Source organism: Eucalyptus grandis, chromosome 6, assembly GCF_016545825.1.
Source record: "Eucalyptus grandis isolate ANBG69807.140 chromosome 6, ASM1654582v1, whole genome shotgun sequence".
In the NCBI taxonomy this organism is placed as follows: Eukaryota; Viridiplantae; Streptophyta; class Magnoliopsida; order Myrtales; family Myrtaceae; genus Eucalyptus; species Eucalyptus grandis.
Genome location: NC_052617.1, coordinates 25,676,901 through 25,694,814, shown reverse-complemented (window position 1 = coordinate 25,694,814; position 17,914 = coordinate 25,676,901). Strand labels below are relative to the sequence as shown.

The 17,914-nt window shown below is 41.1% G+C and overlaps 3 protein-coding genes and 1 non-coding gene across 5 annotated transcripts; 1 reads left to right on the top strand and 3 right to left on the bottom strand.

Annotated features, from left to right (window-relative positions):
- Window positions 1-151: 151 nt before the first annotated feature.
- Window positions 152-2,188, top strand: LOC104449075 (GPI-anchored protein LLG1). The gene is made up of 3 exons (XM_010063092.3): window positions 152-551; window positions 662-718; window positions 1,582-2,188. Exons 1-3 carry the CDS (start codon window positions 452-454, stop codon window positions 1,959-1,961), a joined length of 537 nt encoding a protein of 178 aa, XP_010061394.1. The 5' UTR covers window positions 152-451; the 3' UTR covers window positions 1,962-2,188.
- A 322-nt stretch (window positions 2,189-2,510) lies between these two features.
- Window positions 2,511-5,014, bottom strand: LOC104451766 (two-component response regulator ARR2-like). The gene is made up of 6 exons (XM_010066359.2): window positions 4,867-5,014; window positions 4,291-4,446; window positions 3,826-4,197; window positions 3,650-3,738; window positions 2,724-3,509; window positions 2,511-2,606 (listed from the first exon to the last, which is right to left on the bottom strand). Exons 1-6 carry the CDS (start codon window positions 5,012-5,014, stop codon window positions 2,511-2,513), a joined length of 1,647 nt encoding a protein of 548 aa, XP_010064661.2.
- A 2,411-nt stretch (window positions 5,015-7,425) lies between these two features.
- LOC104449074 (actin-related protein 8) lies at window positions 7,426-12,928 on the bottom strand. Of its 2 annotated transcripts, none has more exons than XM_010063091.3 (12): window positions 12,081-12,925; window positions 11,813-11,898; window positions 11,548-11,618; window positions 11,339-11,406; window positions 11,087-11,148; window positions 10,751-10,848; window positions 10,215-10,296; window positions 9,421-9,563; window positions 8,738-8,886; window positions 8,343-8,476; window positions 8,056-8,174; window positions 7,426-7,866 (listed from the first exon to the last, which is right to left on the bottom strand). In XM_010063091.3, the coding sequence occupies exons 1-12, from the start codon at window positions 12,530-12,532 to the stop codon at window positions 7,792-7,794; spliced, it is 1,539 nt and encodes a 512-aa protein (XP_010061393.1). In that variant the 5' UTR covers window positions 12,533-12,925; the 3' UTR covers window positions 7,426-7,791. The 2 variants fall into 2 exon arrangements, with proteins under 2 accessions (XP_010061393.1, XP_039171896.1); XM_039315962.1 differs by having other exon boundaries at window positions 7,839-7,975; window positions 12,081-12,928.
- Window positions 12,929-13,149: 221 nt separating this feature from the next.
- Window positions 13,150-13,221, bottom strand: TRNAW-CCA. Its single transcript has one exon. It is a non-coding gene; the product is annotated as a tRNA-Trp (tRNA).
- Between the last annotated feature and the right edge of the window lie 4,693 nt (window positions 13,222-17,914).

Sequence of the window (17,914 nt, the reverse complement as noted above, 5' to 3'; positions counted from 1 at the left end):
CTTAGCAGAAAACAGAAGAAGAAATGGTTCAAACTAAATTAGGTATTAAAAAATGGTCAACAGCTGGCGATGGCGAGGACAGAAGAAACTGCGACTGTGAGAGAAGAAAGTGACGTTCGCGAGCTTGAAGTCACCCCCCCCTCTCTCTCTCTCTCTCTCTCTGCACCTTCCCCACGTACGACTTGTTTGTCAATGTCCATCTCTCTACCCAACTCACCACCGAATGTTACGCTGTCTTCAACTCTCCACTTCAGCTGACGTTCCACATGGCTTTGCCACGCGCTGCTTGAACCTGCGCTCGCCTTTTCTTTCCGCGTAAAGCAGAAATTGACGACGCAAGAACAAACCCGCTTGCTTCTCCGCAGAAAGAAACCCGATTCCTCTCCCTCCCTCCCTCTCTCGCTCTTGCTTTCTGGGTCTCTGCACTTTTAGCTCAAGAACCCAGAAATCAATGGCGCCGTACGGGTTCTCTCCCTGCATGCTGTGTGCCCTCTTCTTGATTCTTTCGGCATGTGCCTCCAAAACCGCTCCTTTGCCCAACTCCATCTCAGGTATCTTTATTTGGAGACTCCTCTTCTCCAGAACCCGCCAATTCATCCTCTCGTGGTGGACCCGTGAATGTGATCCTGAGATTTTCTATTTTCTTGATATGTGGATGCAGATGACACGTTCGAATCTCGGGCTCTTGCGGGTCGGCATCTCCTTCAGGCTAAACAAAGTAAAGATCTTTCACGACCCCGTTTCTTTATTGTCATTTCTTCCGGGCTTTTTGATGCATCGGGCCATTTCGGGATCTTGGAGTCCCAAATTTGTTTCCGGTGTGGAGATATTGTGGCAGAAGATCCCTGGTTGATGGTTTTGTTTAGTTACTCGAATTATGCAAGAGTTGTAGCTCTTAGGTAAGTTAGTTCTAGCATATGTCCAGTGTCCTTTATGCTCAATGACTACTTAGTTCGGTGAAGTGCAGATCAAATTCCAATCAGATGTCTGTCCAGCTTCTACTTCAGGGTTATCTTACACTCTCTCTCGATGGAATTGTAGGAAAGATGGAACTTTGTCTTAGGAAGTTCAATTTGTGATTTGGGAGGATTTTAGAATGCTATAGTTGGGCCACTATTGTTCTATCTCCGCAAGAAATTCTCAAATCTATGAAATTGAAGAGCCTCGATCTAGTATGGAAAGGGAAAAAGAACAAAACCTTTAACTGGAAGCGTGTGAAAAGCGTGGTGTTACGACTAGGTTTGTGCTGTTCTCATCATCTGGTTCTTGTAGCATAACTGGGGACTCCGCAAATTGATGACCCCCTTGAGGGAGCTCTTTAGAAACATTATCAGCAAAGTACTTTACTTTTGACAGATGTATGTTATCAATACTGCACTAGCTGTAGCTAGCCACCATTCATGCTGCATACGTATATTAATGAAAAGGCAAAAAATGATCACAAAGATATGGGCAAATAATGCCCCAGCCTCATCTCTGCACTGATTCGCTCAACCTGCATGTTTCTTTAATTTGATTATCGTGTCGCATATCCAAGTCTATAGCATTTAGAATCTCATTTTTCTGCAATGAATTTTGCAGGTTGTCCAGTGAATTTTGAGTTCCTGAACTACACGATCATCACAGGCAAATGTAAAGGACCTACTTACCCTGCCAACGTCTGTTGTGGAGCATTCAAGGAGTTTGCGTGCCCTTATGTTGATGTCATAAACGACCTAACGAATGACTGCGCTTCGACCATGTTCAGCTACATTAACCTCTACGGGAAGTACCCACCTGGCCTTTTTGCTGCCGAATGCAGAGAAGGAAAACAAGGGCTCGAGTGCCCAGCATCAGCACCATCATCCGTAATCGCTGACAGTAGCGGGGCTCAAAGCACATTCCATGCCCCCCTTCGATTAGTCCTTTCAATTGGCTTCATCATCCTCGTGTTCCACGTTCTGTTTGGACCACGACTATAATCTCTCTTCATTGTTATGATCGTATTCTTTTTATAATATCGAGAAATATATGATTGCTGGCCTCTTCATCTTTTTGTCTTGTCATGTTTTGGTAAGCGTGTTCTTGAATGACCTGCCCCTGATCTGTGCTGGGTTTCCACATAACTGTTGTTGGATATTTATTGAGTCACTTCGTGATTATGTATACTTAGCTGTATACCAATATGCCATACTTCTTGAATTATCAACTTGCAACTTGCGGAATGAAATCTTTGGATGGTTGTCGTCTCAAAGGCTGTGGCGTGCAATTTTCGTTTGCCCGGCCCAACCACCATCGACCTTAGCCATTGACAGTGGGGCTCAAGTAAAACTCAGTGCATCTCTTCTGTTAATAATTCATCGGGCTTCATCGTCGTCTGTGATTTAAGAAAAAGAGATTCGTAAATCGTATCAATGAATAGTTTTAGCTATCGCTTCAATACAAATCAGAATAACCAGAGTTCAACTTTATCTATGCAATTATTAACAGAAATATGCCGCCGCAGGAAGCCTCTTTACTTTAGTCTTCTCCTACATGGCACCGTTGTCCTGGATGTTGCTGTCGAGAAAAGGAGCGTCTTCCCCAAGCCCAAGTTCCTCGAGGAACCCAAGATCATCAAGGAAATTCTGCATTAGAGACGAACATAATAGTCATCAAAATGGGTCATCATTGTCGATCGCTATATTAAAACCAAACTGACCGACCAAATTTGGAGAATAGCTCCAGCCAGTAAATCAACTTACCGTATCAAGCATATCTGTGAACATAGCCTCGTTACCAGATACTTGGCGGTCCTCAACAACGGGATTATGGTTATTCTGGTAGCTGAACTCTCCTTTGACTGGGGCGATATTGCTGCCGTAAGATTCATTCACTCCGATGGTGCTGAGGGCTACAAGCGGACCCTGCTCAGAGGCATGATTGGGAGTACTTGAATTAAGGCTTTGAATGGCATGTGTTGGAATCTGGCTATGCAATGGATGATGGTGAGTAGTGGCGGAAAGATAGTGTCTTGGATGTGCAGCTGCATCCGGGATTTGCATATATGTAGGTGTATGGGACATCTGCATGATGAGCGAGTTGTCACTTTGTTTAGGAAGAACTGGGGGTGCGTTATTCATTGGTGGGGCGAACCCAACGGATGGTGCAGGAGCATATGGCAGGCATTGAACTGATTCATTCACTTGCTGTTGGCGACCGTAGTTCTGGAGAGGCAGGTGTGGTTGCTGCAACGGCGCAAGCGGTTGTGATTGGAGCCCCATTTGGTACCTTGGGAGCGCGTTATGATGTGGGAACTCGACAGGATTAGGCATCCTTGAGCTGCAGCCTGTGCAGTGCTGTTGAGGGGCGATACTCATAGCCTGCGACGGATATTGAGCTGCAGCAGCATATTTTTGGATACCGCCGCACCCTATTGATGGTGGAGGGGAAGGAGTCGGATTGGTGAAGCCAGGGCCGTTAATGAGAGAAGAAGTTGCATTTTGATGCTCCGAGGCTTCACCTATCTTCTTGGAGTTCGTGCGGTATTTCTGCATAATTAACAAGCTTGATTTCATAAACATTTCTCGTGGGAATTTAAGGAATAAATACAATTGTTAAGGCACTCATATTCCTTTTTTCCCAAGTTGCTCTTGATCTTTCTAAATAAGATTGAATCAGGGACTCTTACCTGAAGGTGGCTGGAGACGTTTTGCCTAGTGAGATGTGGGACACTCGTCATTTTCCTCATAATTTGCAATATCTTCTTGGGTTTGACATCTGCATTGCGGGTCATATAAACCACGTCAGTCAAGTCAACTATCATCTCTCTCAAAAAGGATACAAGTTCATGCGCGCATCACGTACCATGGTTTCCAAGACTATTGACGGCCATAACAAACGTCCTGTTGAGCTCAGATGTCCATACAACGCGGGGCTTCTTCGCCCCCACTTTGTTCTTGCCATGATTGGCTTCATCTTCGCTGCCCTTTTTCAAGCTTTTAGAATTCACTTCCTCGTTCTCTGCCCGAGTATGACTATCGTCAGATGAAGATGTGGTCAGAAGGTGCGACGTCTCAAATTCTTTAGTAGAATTGTTGCTTGAGGATGGGTTGCTCCGAAGCACATGTTGCCATAGAATCTTGAGAGTGCTGACTTGAATGGGCTTCACTAGATAATTGCAAGCGCCGCTGTTTACTCCTTTCACGACAGTGTCCTTTTCAGCGTCGCTTGAAAACACTAATGAATTTAAACAATAGAAAAGGAATATATCACATTAATTCCCATAAATTTGTGAGTCTGGCTTGAATTAATTGACATATAAGAACTTACTGACTACAGGCAAGGTTATCCCCATGGCAGCGATCTTGGCGAGAAGCTGAAAGCCATCCATGCCAGGCATGTGAACATCCGTTAGGACAATGTCGAACCTGCCCTTATTCTCACGAATCATTGACAGTGCATCCTCTCCTCGCTCACACTTTGTCACTGTAAAAACACATTATACATATCATGCATGCAGATTCTTGGCTAAACCATCTGCATAAGATGGATTCAAGTATCAAACTTCTCCTCTCTATATCATTTTAACGGTCTACCTTCAGGCACAAGCATAAGGAATCAACCTTCGTCATCTCTGTCTCTAAACACGAGTCAGTATCTAAGATTTTATCTCTAGGGTTAGATGGGAATTTGAGATCGTCTATGCCTACACTGAACATCAACTCGCGATCAAGAAAGCTAATTCCTTGACTACTTCGAGTACACGGTTAGAATTCTCTCTTCCGCAGTTCAGTTGCAGTGACTAATTGTACGTACAGCCAATAATACCACAGCGATCGACTCAGGAAACAACATAACAACACACATTATTGCAGGTGCGAAGCGAAGCAGTGCTAGTGAAGTTACCTCGGTACGAACAATCTCGAAGCATCTTCTCCAGAAGGTGGAGACAGGTGACGTTGTCGTCAACCAAGAGAACCCTTAAACCCTTTGGGAATTGATCACCATCCTTGCTCCAAAAGTTACTATTCTCGTCGTGGGTCACGCCTTCCATCGCTGTGTTTTCCATGCACGTCTCTCTCTCTCTCTCTCTCTCTCGCCTCTTGTAATTTGCGGTGATGGAGGGGACTTTGGACAGGAGAGAGACAGAACTTAACAATAACTAATGATATTCAGACCATGGCTGTCAAGCCTTGAGCATAGGACGGATCAAGCCAGTTTATTTACCGATTCAAGGCGTTCTTTACTTCATGGCGTTTCGAAACAGGAAATAACCAGGAGGGGCAATTACCAAAAGAGAGAATCGATTACATGCGCCTTGGAAGATCTTGCTTTTACCAAAGTCAAATGTTTCTTGGTCTGCACTACTGTAAAAAACGGGAAACTTGGGATTGAAGCGACCGCGAGAATGAGCAGAAACTCGATATATCTGGCCCATAAATATTTGTTTCCCTTTTTTAATCTTTTCTTTTCTTGTATGTAAAAGTGGGTTTTGTTTTTGGGATATTTAATGATCAAATTCCTTATTAGATCCTTCGCCATAAAAAGCAACACGAAAAAACCATCAATTCTAAATATTTCTGGTGATAAAATACAATTGATGTGCAACTATTTATCAAAATAAAAAAAGAGCTATATAGTATTTAATGCAAAGTCAAATTCTACTTAATTAAGTTAATACCAAAAAAAATTCCTAAACTTGTAAACTCATGCCATATTTATCCCAAATTATAGGTATATAATTACGTCATATTTACTTCAAACTATTTTTTGTATCATAAAAGATATCAAATTAACGTCCCTATCACACATATATCTCAAATTAGTTTTCATGTGACAAAAACTTCAAAATAATTTTTGGGCTTTTGCTCCGGAAAGAAGTCCGTCCAACCCAATTCGCTTTTGCCAGTGCTACACCGGATGGACGACACAAGCTAATAGCAACTGGTGAAGAAGATAAGTTCCAAACTTTCCTCCTCCAAGAAATGCTGCAAAAACTCAAGGTCATAAATCTAATTCTCCAAGAAAGACCCTCGCATTTCTCATTAACGTGCGACGATTCAACGATCCGTATCCTGAATTCGTAAGTGAATGTTCAATCGATCTTGTTGTCCGAACAGTTTCTGTTGTTCTCAATCGCTCATTTCTATATTTTTTTTTGTACCTTTCTTTTCCTGTTTGATTAAGAAGCGTGTCTGCATTCGGGAAAGCACGAGACAGATTGCGAAGAAGTCTTTGTTGTGTTATTTTTTTATTGCAAGAGTTATTTTATCTTCGTATGGATGTTTAGACTTTGATTTTTGTTATATCTGATAAGTTGTAACTCCCACGGGTTTCGGTTAGTCGTTTGCTGATGCTGCTGTGGATCGACGAGTTTCTTTTATGATCGTTTCCTCTTTCTGCAAAGTGTCCTTCATGAAAGTTTTCAATGCGAATTTCCCCTCCTTTTAGCTGTTTCTTCTGCATCACTCCTTTTGAAGACCATCCTGCTACATCTCTCTCTTCCACCACCACTGAAGTTCCTCGTTTCCTCGACCCAGTCGAGTTTGTCCCTACTACCATCACGCCAGCCTTCACAACTATGCTGTCCTCCTTCAGCCAGTCAAGACGTCATCAGGGTCGAAGTCGAGGCACTGTGATGAGTAGCATCCACGACGGTTTCGCTTGTTGCTACCATTGGCACATTGTGTTGCGCTCCTCACTTTTCGTGGACTTTGCTACCATTGGGTTTGTCCCTGGTTTGGTTTAAGCAAGTCGTTCCTCCTTTGTTGATTCACAGATGCATTGCCGGTTGAGAACAGTTGCTGCTACCTCTCACTGGAGTTACACCTCCCTCCAGTTTAAGCTAAGGCCGCGATTGGCGTGCAATCTTATTTCTTCTTCCCGAATGCCCGGCACGACCATCATCCACCTTAGCCACTGACAGTGGGGCTCAAATCAAACGCAGTGCACCTCTTTTGCGAGTACATTCATCTGGCTTGGTCGTCGTCCGTGTCTTCCAGGTCCTGGGATTGTTGTCCTTTTGCAAATTCGAGGAATACAGCCACCAGCCTTGACGGCCTCCATCTACTAATTTTCTGGTACGCACCTGCCCCCGACGTGCCATAGTTTTCGAGTGGTCAATTCTTGCGAGGAACAAAATCATTTCGGATGGTCGTCGTTTCAAGAGTCTGGAATGCAACATATTTCCCCGGCCGAGTGCATTGATGACATGACTATCTCAGTTGCACCTAGTGATTGAGCCGAACTTGTAGAGAGAGAGAGAGAGAGAGAGAGAGAGAGAGAGGTACTTCTTTTGAAAATAATTCCGGTCACATCTGGCTTGATTGGACAGACATCTGGCTTGATTGGACAGTTGATCCGAACCGTCATACATAGCAGGAAAACCAATGCAATTCGAAAGTGAGCCCGAAAAGTCTATACCACTCTGACAATTTGGAACTTTTTGAAGAGAGATCTGAGAGAGAACTTGAGAAGAGGAAGATTCACTATGTTATTCTGAGCAATTCTTCAATTACAAAATCGTTGGCACTTGAAATATATTCCCAACGCGAACACATGTTGTAATCTTCACACACACAAGAACATAGCAAAAGCGGAATCCTCATGCCAGTATTATTCAGCAAGATCTTGGACATCGTGGACAAGTCATACAGGAAAAGAGAAGGCCGAATTGCGACGCCAATTAATCATGTATTCACCTATCTTAGCTTCAAGTGTTTGTTGTCTGAGAAAAACAAAACGCTGATTTTCTCTGTCCAGTCAACTTCCTCAAGGGTTCACTGCTGCCCAGATAAGCACCAGCCTTAACAGATCGAAGTCACGGGGCATTCACCATAGATTGAACCTAGACTTCTGTCGAAACCGCTTCTTTGTCAAGCACCAGGGCCCAGGGAATGTGCTCAACTGTGTTATGCCAGAAAACAAGGCAATGTCTAGAGAAATCAGAATCCACCTAAAGGCTGAAGAGGAAGTCTTCATCCCCCCACTTTTTTTGGCTCGTCGAAGATTAGATCTTAAATATGTATGCAAGCAGCATATACACAGTTAAGATTAGACCTTAAATGGCAAAAAAAAAAAGTGAAGAAGCCTTACATTGGTGATTAGCTTAGCCCCAAACCAAGCAGTATTCGCACCAAAAGGTGGTGTTACGACCCTGATCCCACTTGAAATGGAAGGGGGAAGAAGTCCATGCAATTCTTTCTCCAACCTCTCTGAACAAGAATTTTCAAATGCACGTCAAATATTATTTTGACAAAATTTGGGACCTGAACGGTAATTCACAAATATTCTCAAAGTATGATTATTAAGGCATATAAAAAATTGCTCATTGCATAGCATTTTCTAACAAGAATGTTGATACAGGAGCAGACAGCATATACCTGCTAGTCCAGGTAAACATGCTGTTCCTCCAGACAAGACCACGGTCTTGAACCATGTGTCATCAGCATTTAGCTCTGCATCATGGCAATGTTCTATGCAAAGCGCTACTGCCTGGTGCAAGCTCATTGTTTGTCTGTGTGAAGCATATGATATAACTTTAACAAAAGCATTTCTCATCTTACAAAGTCAGAAAAAAGACTGCAGTGTTGTATTACAAAATGCAGAGAGAGAGAGAGAAGAGAGAGAGAGAGAGAGGCTGGAGACAAATAAGACAGATGAAGAATCTGCTTTTATAAGGCAGTCGACATTTGTCTGAGAAAATCTATATAAGGCTTGGAGCACTAAGCTCCTCAAACATCAAAAAATTGATGGCAAATGGAAGAGATGATCTTACACTCCTGCCATGCGAGGCTGAAATAGGATCTCTCCTGTTTGAAAGCGTTCTCTGGAAAGAGTAAATGACCCTTCCACTGGATGTTCATAAGTTGCTTCCGTGTTCTTGCATAACTCGGCTTCATAATCAGCCGCAACATAACATAGCTTCTGCGTTTCCATTTCGTCCAACATAAAAACAATAGCAGACATCAGATGGTGGTGCTACATAAGTGTAAAAGATGAGCTTGAAGAAGCCAATAAAATAGATTAGACATTGTACAGCTTGAGTTCATGGTTGAGTGGCCAAGATCTGCCTCAAATTTTATGTGGATTGTGAAGAGGGAACAAATTTTAGGCATACGATTTCACTCAAATGTTCCACATATAGAGAGGATCAAGTCGATTAGCAGAAAGTTGTTACTGCAGAAGAAAAGCATCAGCATTTGGGACCTCGAGTCCCTTTTCTAGTCTTGTTAACCAAGAGTGTTCTTGAAGGACAGGACCTGGTCAGACTTTATTAGAAATTCCATTGTTCCAGGTACCATTCTTGCACAGACTAACATTGTCATGGGGAGTCAGCTGATGAATCCTCACTGTTTTGCAGCATGTTTAAATGACGGAGAGATTTAGAAAGAATCCAATGCACTCTGGAATACAAGATACGAGCGAACCCTGCTCAACCATCAAGGAAGAATGTGTTACCTCCTTCAATGTACGGATGGTATACAATGACTCAAAACTAATATTCTTCTGCTGCATCAGCTCCCGGAGGAATCCTGTCAGTTTTAAAGCTCCAAGTCCCGTAACTTCCACACCTACCTTGCGCATAACTTTACCATGCAAAACTTGGGGAGAGAAAGAGAAAATGGGGTAAATTAGGAAGTTTCAGATCTTACAGAATTAAAAAACAGACAAAAAGCAGGAAGCAGCGATTTTGCATTTGGATATTCCAGAGGTTCACCATCCCATTATCTTTTTCACGAACCTAGTGTGTTAAATGTACACTCTCTATCTCATTGTTAACCCTTTAACATCAGAAAATGCTAGAAATTTAGTTTTTTGAAGAAGGGGTAGCATGAGATCAAAACTGTTTGGGATGTCAAGATTATGATCACATTTTATATAACATCTTTTATAGTGTTCTTTACATATTAGACTAACAAACATTTGTGTTCTCTTTTGCTGAAAATTTAGTACAGATCAATGAAGTTTTCTAGAACACAATGAGTTCACGTTAAACAAATAAGAGAATGTTTCGCAAGAAGAACCAAAATCAATAACTAAGTTAAGCATAGACGAACGGGTGATCTGAAACCACCAAATTCCAACCATCAAATGGATTTCTATGGGATTGATGAAGTAACAGATTTAGGTCCATGTAACACTTCCTGAGAAGAAGTCAAGAAAATAGATGAGGCAGGAGGCCTGATTGGCATCTCACTCCCACCAGAAACTAAAGCTGCATCACTCATAAATAGAAATGAAGAAATGATTACTTGGAACAATGGAGGTCGCCTGGAAACCAATATTGATGGAAATTCCTGAAATTTCCCCTGCTGCATAGAGTGACAAAGTTGCCTACAGTCAAAGAAGAAGCATTAAGAGCTTAGGCTCAAAGCAAGAAATTAACCAGTTTGAAATGAAAAGGAGAAGGAAGTTCCTAGCAATAGGTACGGCAAGGTCTTTCAATTCTCAATAAGTCGAGCACAAACGCACATATCACCAAGAGAAAGAAGGCATCCAACTAGAGTGATTGTGCATCAAGAAATCTAAATCGTGATACAACAGATAAAAATTGCCCCCCCTTCCTTTTTTTCTGGTTTTTCTGTGACCAAGTAAGTGATTTACATTTGACAAGTGTGCATTTGAATGTTTGTTGGCAGACTCACAAACAGATGCTTCAGAGCAGCCCTAGCTTGCTAGTTGGTAACAACGCATCACAAATAAGAATAACATGCAATCCACAATTCTCTTTCTCCTCTCTCTAATATTCAAACAACTAAGGGCATAGTAAAGGAAATGAGATTTAAACCTGATTAATGGCACAGACTTCAGGAACATTCATCTCAAACAAAGTAGAGTAGATGGCCTCTTTGAGCTGCCGTCTTGATGCTTTTGCAGATTCAGTATCTAAACAAGAAGAAGAAAAGGTCTAATCTCTCAAGACAATATGAGATTCCCTTTTTTGGGCAAAGGGTAAAACTAATGAAGGATACAAACTGTATTATACAGTGAAGACATGAGAAATGATCAGTCTATATCACTGCACAATGCAATTTGCCATATGGAGGGGCTCTGACAAGGAAGCATCAAGATCCGGGTTCAGACACTACTTCCATGATACATGGTATGCAAGCAACTTACTCACCATCATAGTGGCAGATTGGAATGGACACAAAGATTGGTTGCATTGATGGCCTCACCTGCATCCTGCAATATATCAGAATCCACATCTTTAAATGTAAAAGTTCAAGATTAACAGGAAATAACGAAGTCTAAGGTTTACATAATTTTCGTAAAAAGAAAACATCAAAATTCTTGGTAGAATTAAAATTTCAATTAATCCGATAATTGCAGATTACTAGAATTCCCAAAGTCAAATCAGAGGAGAGAGAAGAACCTGCTATAAATCGTCGCGAAAAAATGCCGAAGTCTGGCGTGCATTGGAGATTCGATATTGCCAAATTCCTACACATTATCCAACAATATTTAAACAGATGCAACTTCTGGTCCTGGGGCTTCACGCAAATGAAGACATGTCTTGTGGGTGTTCCCAGACTCCCATGCGCCTTGCTAAAATTAAGGGAATGTGAATTCTTGAAACCTTACCAGGAAGGTTGCTGAGCTGCCAGATGGACGATCATATTTGCTCCAACCATATTTGCAATATCCAGAACCACCTAGCTCAAGACAATGAAAGAGGCAATGAGAACACTATGATCAAGACACGTGAAATCATAAAAAAGGAAAAAAAAGTCAGGCAAGATGACCAACAATGCCCTACGACAAAGATAGCAATCGGCGTCCACGCATCTCTTCTTCATCGCACAGCTTTAATCGGTATCGAATCACCTTCGAGAAGCAGAGGGCTTACCATCAATTATGACGGCACCGGGTACTTGCGCTCGCTGGCTGTACATACTCATGAACGATAGCTCGGGCACCTCACTAGGGACCGTCCTGCAATGCTTTCGCCTCCATTAACCAACTACTCCTCAATCTAGTTCCACAAATCATCGGCTAAATTGACTTCAAAGACCTCTTCAAAGCACATTACGAACGACAAATTGACGATCGCGATCATATCGATCATTACGAATTGAATAATCTACTCGCATCCGAAACGGCCGAAGAGAACTCACTGAATCGGGTAGCCGTGCCGCAGATGAGTCTCGGCGAAGAAGATCGATTCCCGGGGCTGGTTCGGGCACTCCTCGTCGAGGAACCAAATCCAGAGGCGATCGTCGGACACGAGCGACCGCCACGACTTGCACACCAGGCTCGTCCGCATCGCGTCCTTCGGCCCCAGCAGCCGCAGAATCTGCACCAGCACGTCCACCGGGAGCTTCTCGAAGTCCCCCAGGGACGACGGCTGGGCCGAGGCCGCCCCGCCGGCGGCGGCGGAGGGCGGCCGGTTGGACGCCAATTCGACGATCTTCCTCAGGATCGACGACATCGCCGGCCGGAGCGGCGGCGGGGAGCGGACGGCGAGACGAAGGAGCATTGTAGACAGGGCAGGTGAGATTAGTGAGGATTTTTCATCATTTTGCATTTTTTTGGTAGGCGGGGTGGGAAACGGCGATGACGTGGTCATTGACAACACGCGCCACGTGGCGAAACGAGGGCCCTGGTCTATATGGCCTCTTCGAGGATCGAATTTTCTTTCCCGAAGATTTTCCCGGAAAATTCACCACATCATTGCAGAAGCACCGGTCCGAAAGACGACTGAAGCGAAACCCCGAGAAAATCACTGCCTGCCGTTCGGAGAAACTAAGGAGATCCTGGAGAGAGAGAGAGAGAGAGAGAGAGAGATGCGTGGCTCGCAGAGAAGATCGAGGGGGGCTTTGAGGATCGTTCCGGCCAGGCCCGCCGCCGGCGACGGCGGAAGAGGCCAGGCGAGGCGGCGCCGAGGGTGGCGCGGACCCAGTGGAAGGCCCTCAGCAATCGGAGTCGCGATGGTTGACCCAGACGCGCGAAGCCGGATGATTGGAAGAGAAGAATAGTTTATTATAAAGCTTATAAAAAGTAAGCCTTTGGAAAAGGTCAACTCAATCAGACCCAAAAAGGAAGGAGAAGAGAAGGACGGGGACTATTAAATTATACACATTAAGAAACGCAATTGACCGTGTTGAGCTGCCTTAAAAAAATAAAAAGGGATAAATTAAAATATAAAAATAAAAAATGAAAAAGGAGATACGGAGGAAAGGGATTTGAACCCGACGTGAATCGAACACGCAACCTTCTGATCTGGAGTCAGACGCGCTACCATTGCGCCACGGATCCTCGTTGTTAGGTTTTCTCAGCTTTAATCTATATATTCTTTAAGTATCACGTGGCGACATCCCGCCCGACACGTGTTCCTCGTCTCGCGGTTTTAACCTTTTTTTTTCCTCATTTTTACCTTAAAGGAACATGTTTGTGTGAGCTGATGATTCATTGCCGATTCCTTCTATACCCCCATAGGTAACTCCCTATCATAGGCATGGTAAATAGAAGTTAGATTTGCTAGCCAAAGCATTTTTCTCAAAGATTGACGGTCAAGATTCGATACCTAGCTTTATAGAAAATGGTTCAAATTTGATTGTCCGTTTCGATCTTTACAACAATGGGCACAAGAATTTACTGTCTACAACACGTGATTATTTGTGACTTTAAGACACTCATCTCCTCTCAAAGATAATCTTTTCTGCAGGGTTAAGATATTTATGTATTTCATCGATTAGCTTTTAATTGGTATTAGTCAAGATTTGCTCTTCGAGTAAGAATGACGCATAAGAATTAAAGAAAGTTTACTTTGCCCTTCACAAGTCTGTATCGCGTACCGGATCTTCGAATCTAATCGGTCGGATTCTGTTTTCATATTATTTTATCCATCTACATCAATTTGCATTGAATTTCTCGCCGCCCCAATGAATTATTGGATGGAAATTTATTCGCATAGGAATGTGACTCGCCCTTGTCAGAAGAATACGATTCGGCATCGATTCCTTTCCCTTCTTTCCTGACCGAATCAGCAAGAGATTTTCATCGTTTTGGAAGCATTAGTGTCTAAGTAAGGAAACACGTGGTTGTGTGCGTATGCATTAAATTTTCAAATTAAAAAACTGTATTTACAATTAGATAATGATAGGCAATCATAAAATTATAATTAAAGTCGCCTTCCTGACATTGACAGTGCCTTCTCCACAGCACCAATTAGCTCCTATTTTAAGTAGCTCGTAATGAAATTTACCAAAATTCATGATTTCTACAAGGAACTCATATGCTCCATAAAAAATGATAAGTACGTCATTCTATATATATAATAAGAGTTTGGCTCATTCCTGAAGTAACCCCATTTTATATATTTAAGACGTCACTATAAGGAACTCACACGCTTCTTAAGAAATGATGAAAATTCATCAAAATCGTGGTTTTTATAGAAATATATTGCAACTGTATTTACTCGAATTGTCTAAGTATGCAACGGCGCAATAGCCATCAACACTTGATTAGCAACTATAATGTCATCAAACTCGGATAATTTGAATGTTCAGATTCAACGATATTACTTTTAACTATAATTCCGATGCCTAGGCAGCAGTAATGCCAGTGGAATGCACAAGAACTCATGCAACTGGTGCTGGGATCTTCCTTTCTCCGCCAAAAGAAGACGATGCATCAGAAATTGCTCTTGCAAAGTAGCTAAAAAGACCCTTTCTCACATAAGATAGCGCTCATCATTTTTGTCTTGATCATTAATAGGCTTCTAGAGTCCAATATGATAGGATGAAAAGTGTGCATGTGCTATGTGAGGGAATAGGGTCTGGCGGCAAAGTGGATCATTGGTAAGTAGAGCTTTTCAGAAAGTTAAATTTTACATGGGAGAGGGGACATGGAGGTGCATGCCCAAACTGGATCATTGGTAAGTAGAGCTTTTCAGAAAGTAAATGTTCAAGCATATTAATGGGAGACACTTGCCGGCGATGAATCAAGGCAGAGTAGCTCCATGAAACCGCTGCTTCTTCCGAACCAAATTTCAAAGGCCGGTATTCAATTTTCTAACTTATAATCCTAGTGCTCGTGAGCTGAAGAACTTACTCCTTGTGGGATTAAACCATCAGTGACAGCCACAGGATCTGTCAATAGGGCAAAGGTTTGAGATTTCGGGGGAGATGATCAGCTTTTTGCAGGAGGAGAGGCAATCTGGTTATTCCAATGTGAAATTTTATTTAAAGATTTGCGAATTTCATTTGCGAAATTAAAAATGTCTAAGTGGTGATTCATCAAAAGTTAAGAGACTTTCCACTTAGAACAGAGAAAAAGAAAAGGAGTATATATCCCAAAGATACAAACTGGCATATTCACTAATAAATTTATTCAAAATTAATTTTTTAACCACCAAAAACCTCAATTTAATGTACCTTATGATAAATTTAACCAAACTATCAAAAAATATTTATGACAAATTTATCATTTATTAGTTTCTGTTGAATTAGATTAAAATCATTGAATCATCTATGATAAATGAAAGGTAAAATCCAAACTAATATACACTCGTTAACTGTCATATGTCATCCAACTTAACAATTTATAAATTTATTATAGATATACTAATTTAAGATTAAATTTATTTTAAATATACTCATTTGGATTTTCATGGTATTAACTGAAAAAAAAAAAAAAAAAAAAAAAAAAAAACAGCTAAGCTCGTCTTGTCAATCCTTCGTGCGCTTCTCTATCGCCATTGCAGCCTGCACCGACGATAGGATTTTACAATTAGAGCGGGAGAGAAATGTTGAATCCATGCTCACTTGGACAAGAGGCCCTAGACCATCTTCGGGGCTCCGGATGGCGCACCGATTGCTGAGGGACGCGGAGGCCGACGGATGGGAGCGCTCCGATTTCCCCATCACCTGCAAGTCCTGCCTCGACGACAACCCTTGCATTCGCATGGTACGATCCTTCTCCATCTCCTTTTTCTCTCTTCCGATCTCGCTCTTTCGCTTGTTTGGTCCATGCCTCTCTTTTACGTCCTTTTTCTGTCCCAAACATAATCCGCTTTGGACGATTGCTTTTCCCACTCCCCCCAGCCACACAAACAAAATCAAAGATTCATCAGCAAAATCAAAGAATGAAGCATATCACTGGGAAAACTCTCTTGTCAGTCGGTGTAAACTAAGTAACACCAATATTGATATGTGACACACGACACGATATGTCGACATGTCGTTTCTCAAACATAGATAATTTCGACACATTGGACATATTATATATTAAATATATATTTTTATGATTATTTCGATCAAATTAATTTAATTAAATTCACAAATAAATAATAAAAAAGTTTAGAATGAATTTACATTAAAAAAATTAATCCATCATTTATTAATGATATAATTTGACAAATTCAACTCAATTTCAATAATCCATAAGCTTGGAGGAAAAAAAAAAACAAGCAATTCACAATCTAAACTCCTGTGTCAGACGTGTTTGAAGAAAAAAGAAAAAAACTTGGGAGTGAATTATATAGAGTTAATACCCTGAAAAAACTCCAAACCAGTACACATATGACAAATTTACCCAAAACTAATTTTTGATCATAAAAAAAACCCTAAACTGGTATACTCATGACAAATTTAGATCATAAAAAACCTTAAACCGATACATTTGTAACAAATTTACCCCGAACTAATTTATTCAACCGCTAAAAACCCCAAACTGGTTTATTTGTGACAAATATACCCTATGTTAAATTAAATTAATACCAACAAAAATCAAAAAAATTGTATAACTGTAACAAACGAAGAATAAAATCCTAAATTGATATACCAGTTAACTATCACGTGTCTATCAATTTAGTAATTTGACAGTAAAATTTAATGAAAACTAACAGATTGTAAATTTATCACAAATATATCAATTTTGGGTAAATTTGTTAAAGGTGTATCAGTTTAGGGTTTTTGGTGGTCAAAAATTAGTTTTGGGTAAATTTGTCACATGTGTACAAGTTTGAGGTTTTTCAAAATATTAACTCAATTATATATTATGAGAAGTGAGAGTCGAAAAGAGTAGAATATTATATTTTTCCCCATTTATTATTTTTATTTTTATTTTTTCACATATACATTTTGACTCTTCATTTATTAATTTTTTTAATTGACTTTGCCTATTGAAATCACGTATGGGAAACTTGCATGTTAGAATTCCAACTCGGGTGTCAAAATCAGGTGTAAGATTTTCCAATACATGTTGACCAAGTTTTAAAGAGTGTGAGACACGTGTTAGAATATGCGACACGACACAAAGACTTTTGAAGAGTGTAGATGCTTCCTAGGATATAAGTTTTGGAATTTTCCATTCCGCACAACTAGACCCAAAAAAAAAAAAGGAGAGAGAAGAAAGAACCCATCACTCTAGCACTCAGGCTCTGCATGCTAACATTTTTGTTTTTGTTCTTTTGTTCCCCGAACAAAAAAAAAAAAAAAAAAACAAAATCCGTTTGGTAAAATTTTTGTTTCCGAGAACAATTTTCTATTTTTTTGTTCCGGGAACAAAAACAAGAAACAAAAAACAGTTGCTTCTTGTTCTCGGGAACAATTTCTAAAAATAAGTTAATTTTATTTTTATTTTTCTTTTGTTCCTTTCTTTTGTCTTGGCCACCTCCAATCGGCCGCCGTCGGCCGTTGCTACCGCCGTTGACGGTCGCCACTGATCGGCTGTCACCACCGCCACCAAGGGTCGTGCAACAACGGCGGTAGGTGGCGGTTGGCGGTCGGCAATTCGTGAGCAAGAATAAAAAATGAATAAATACAAAAAAGAAACCATTTCATACCAAACACATTTATATTTATTTCGAGAGTAGAAATTTTGTGTACTTACCAAACACCTTATTTTATTTAGAAATTGTTCCTCGAAGTAGAAATAGAAAAGAACTATTTTTGAAAAAAAACTGTTACCAGTTAAAAAGCGTTACCATGCGTTACCATGTGCACCT

Coding starts and splice junctions, on each gene's coding strand:
- LOC104449075 (XM_010063092.3), top strand. CDS start 452: ATGGCGCCGTACGGGTTCTCTCCCTGCATGCTGTGTGCCCTCTTCTTG. Junction 552..661: donor TTTGCCCAACTCCATCTCAG/GTATCTTTATTT, acceptor ATGTGGATGCAG/ATGACACGTTCGAATCTCGG. Junction 719..1,581: donor TCTCCTTCAGGCTAAACAAA/GTAAAGATCTTT, acceptor TGAATTTTGCAG/GTTGTCCAGTGAATTTTGAG.
- LOC104451766 (XM_010066359.2), bottom strand. CDS start 5,014: ATGGAAGGCGTGACCCACGACGAGAATAGTAACTTTTGGAGCAAGGAT. Junction 4,447..4,866: donor TCGAGATTGTTCGTACCGAG/GTAACTTCACTA, acceptor GTGTTTTTACAG/TGACAAAGTGTGAGCGAGGA. Junction 4,198..4,290: donor GATAACCTTGCCTGTAGTCA/GTAAGTTCTTAT, acceptor TAAATTCATTAG/TGTTTTCAAGCGACGCTGAA.
- LOC104449074 (XM_010063091.3), bottom strand. CDS start 12,532: ATGACCACGTCATCGCCGTTTCCCACCCCGCCTACCAAAAAAATGCAA. Junction 10,297..10,750: donor AAGTCTGTGCCATTAATCAG/GTTTAAATCTCA, acceptor CTTTGACTGTAG/GCAACTTTGTCACTCTATGC. Junction 7,867..8,055: donor GGGCTAAGCTAATCACCAAT/GTAAGGCTTCTT, acceptor GGCATAACACAG/TTGAGCACATTCCCTGGGCC.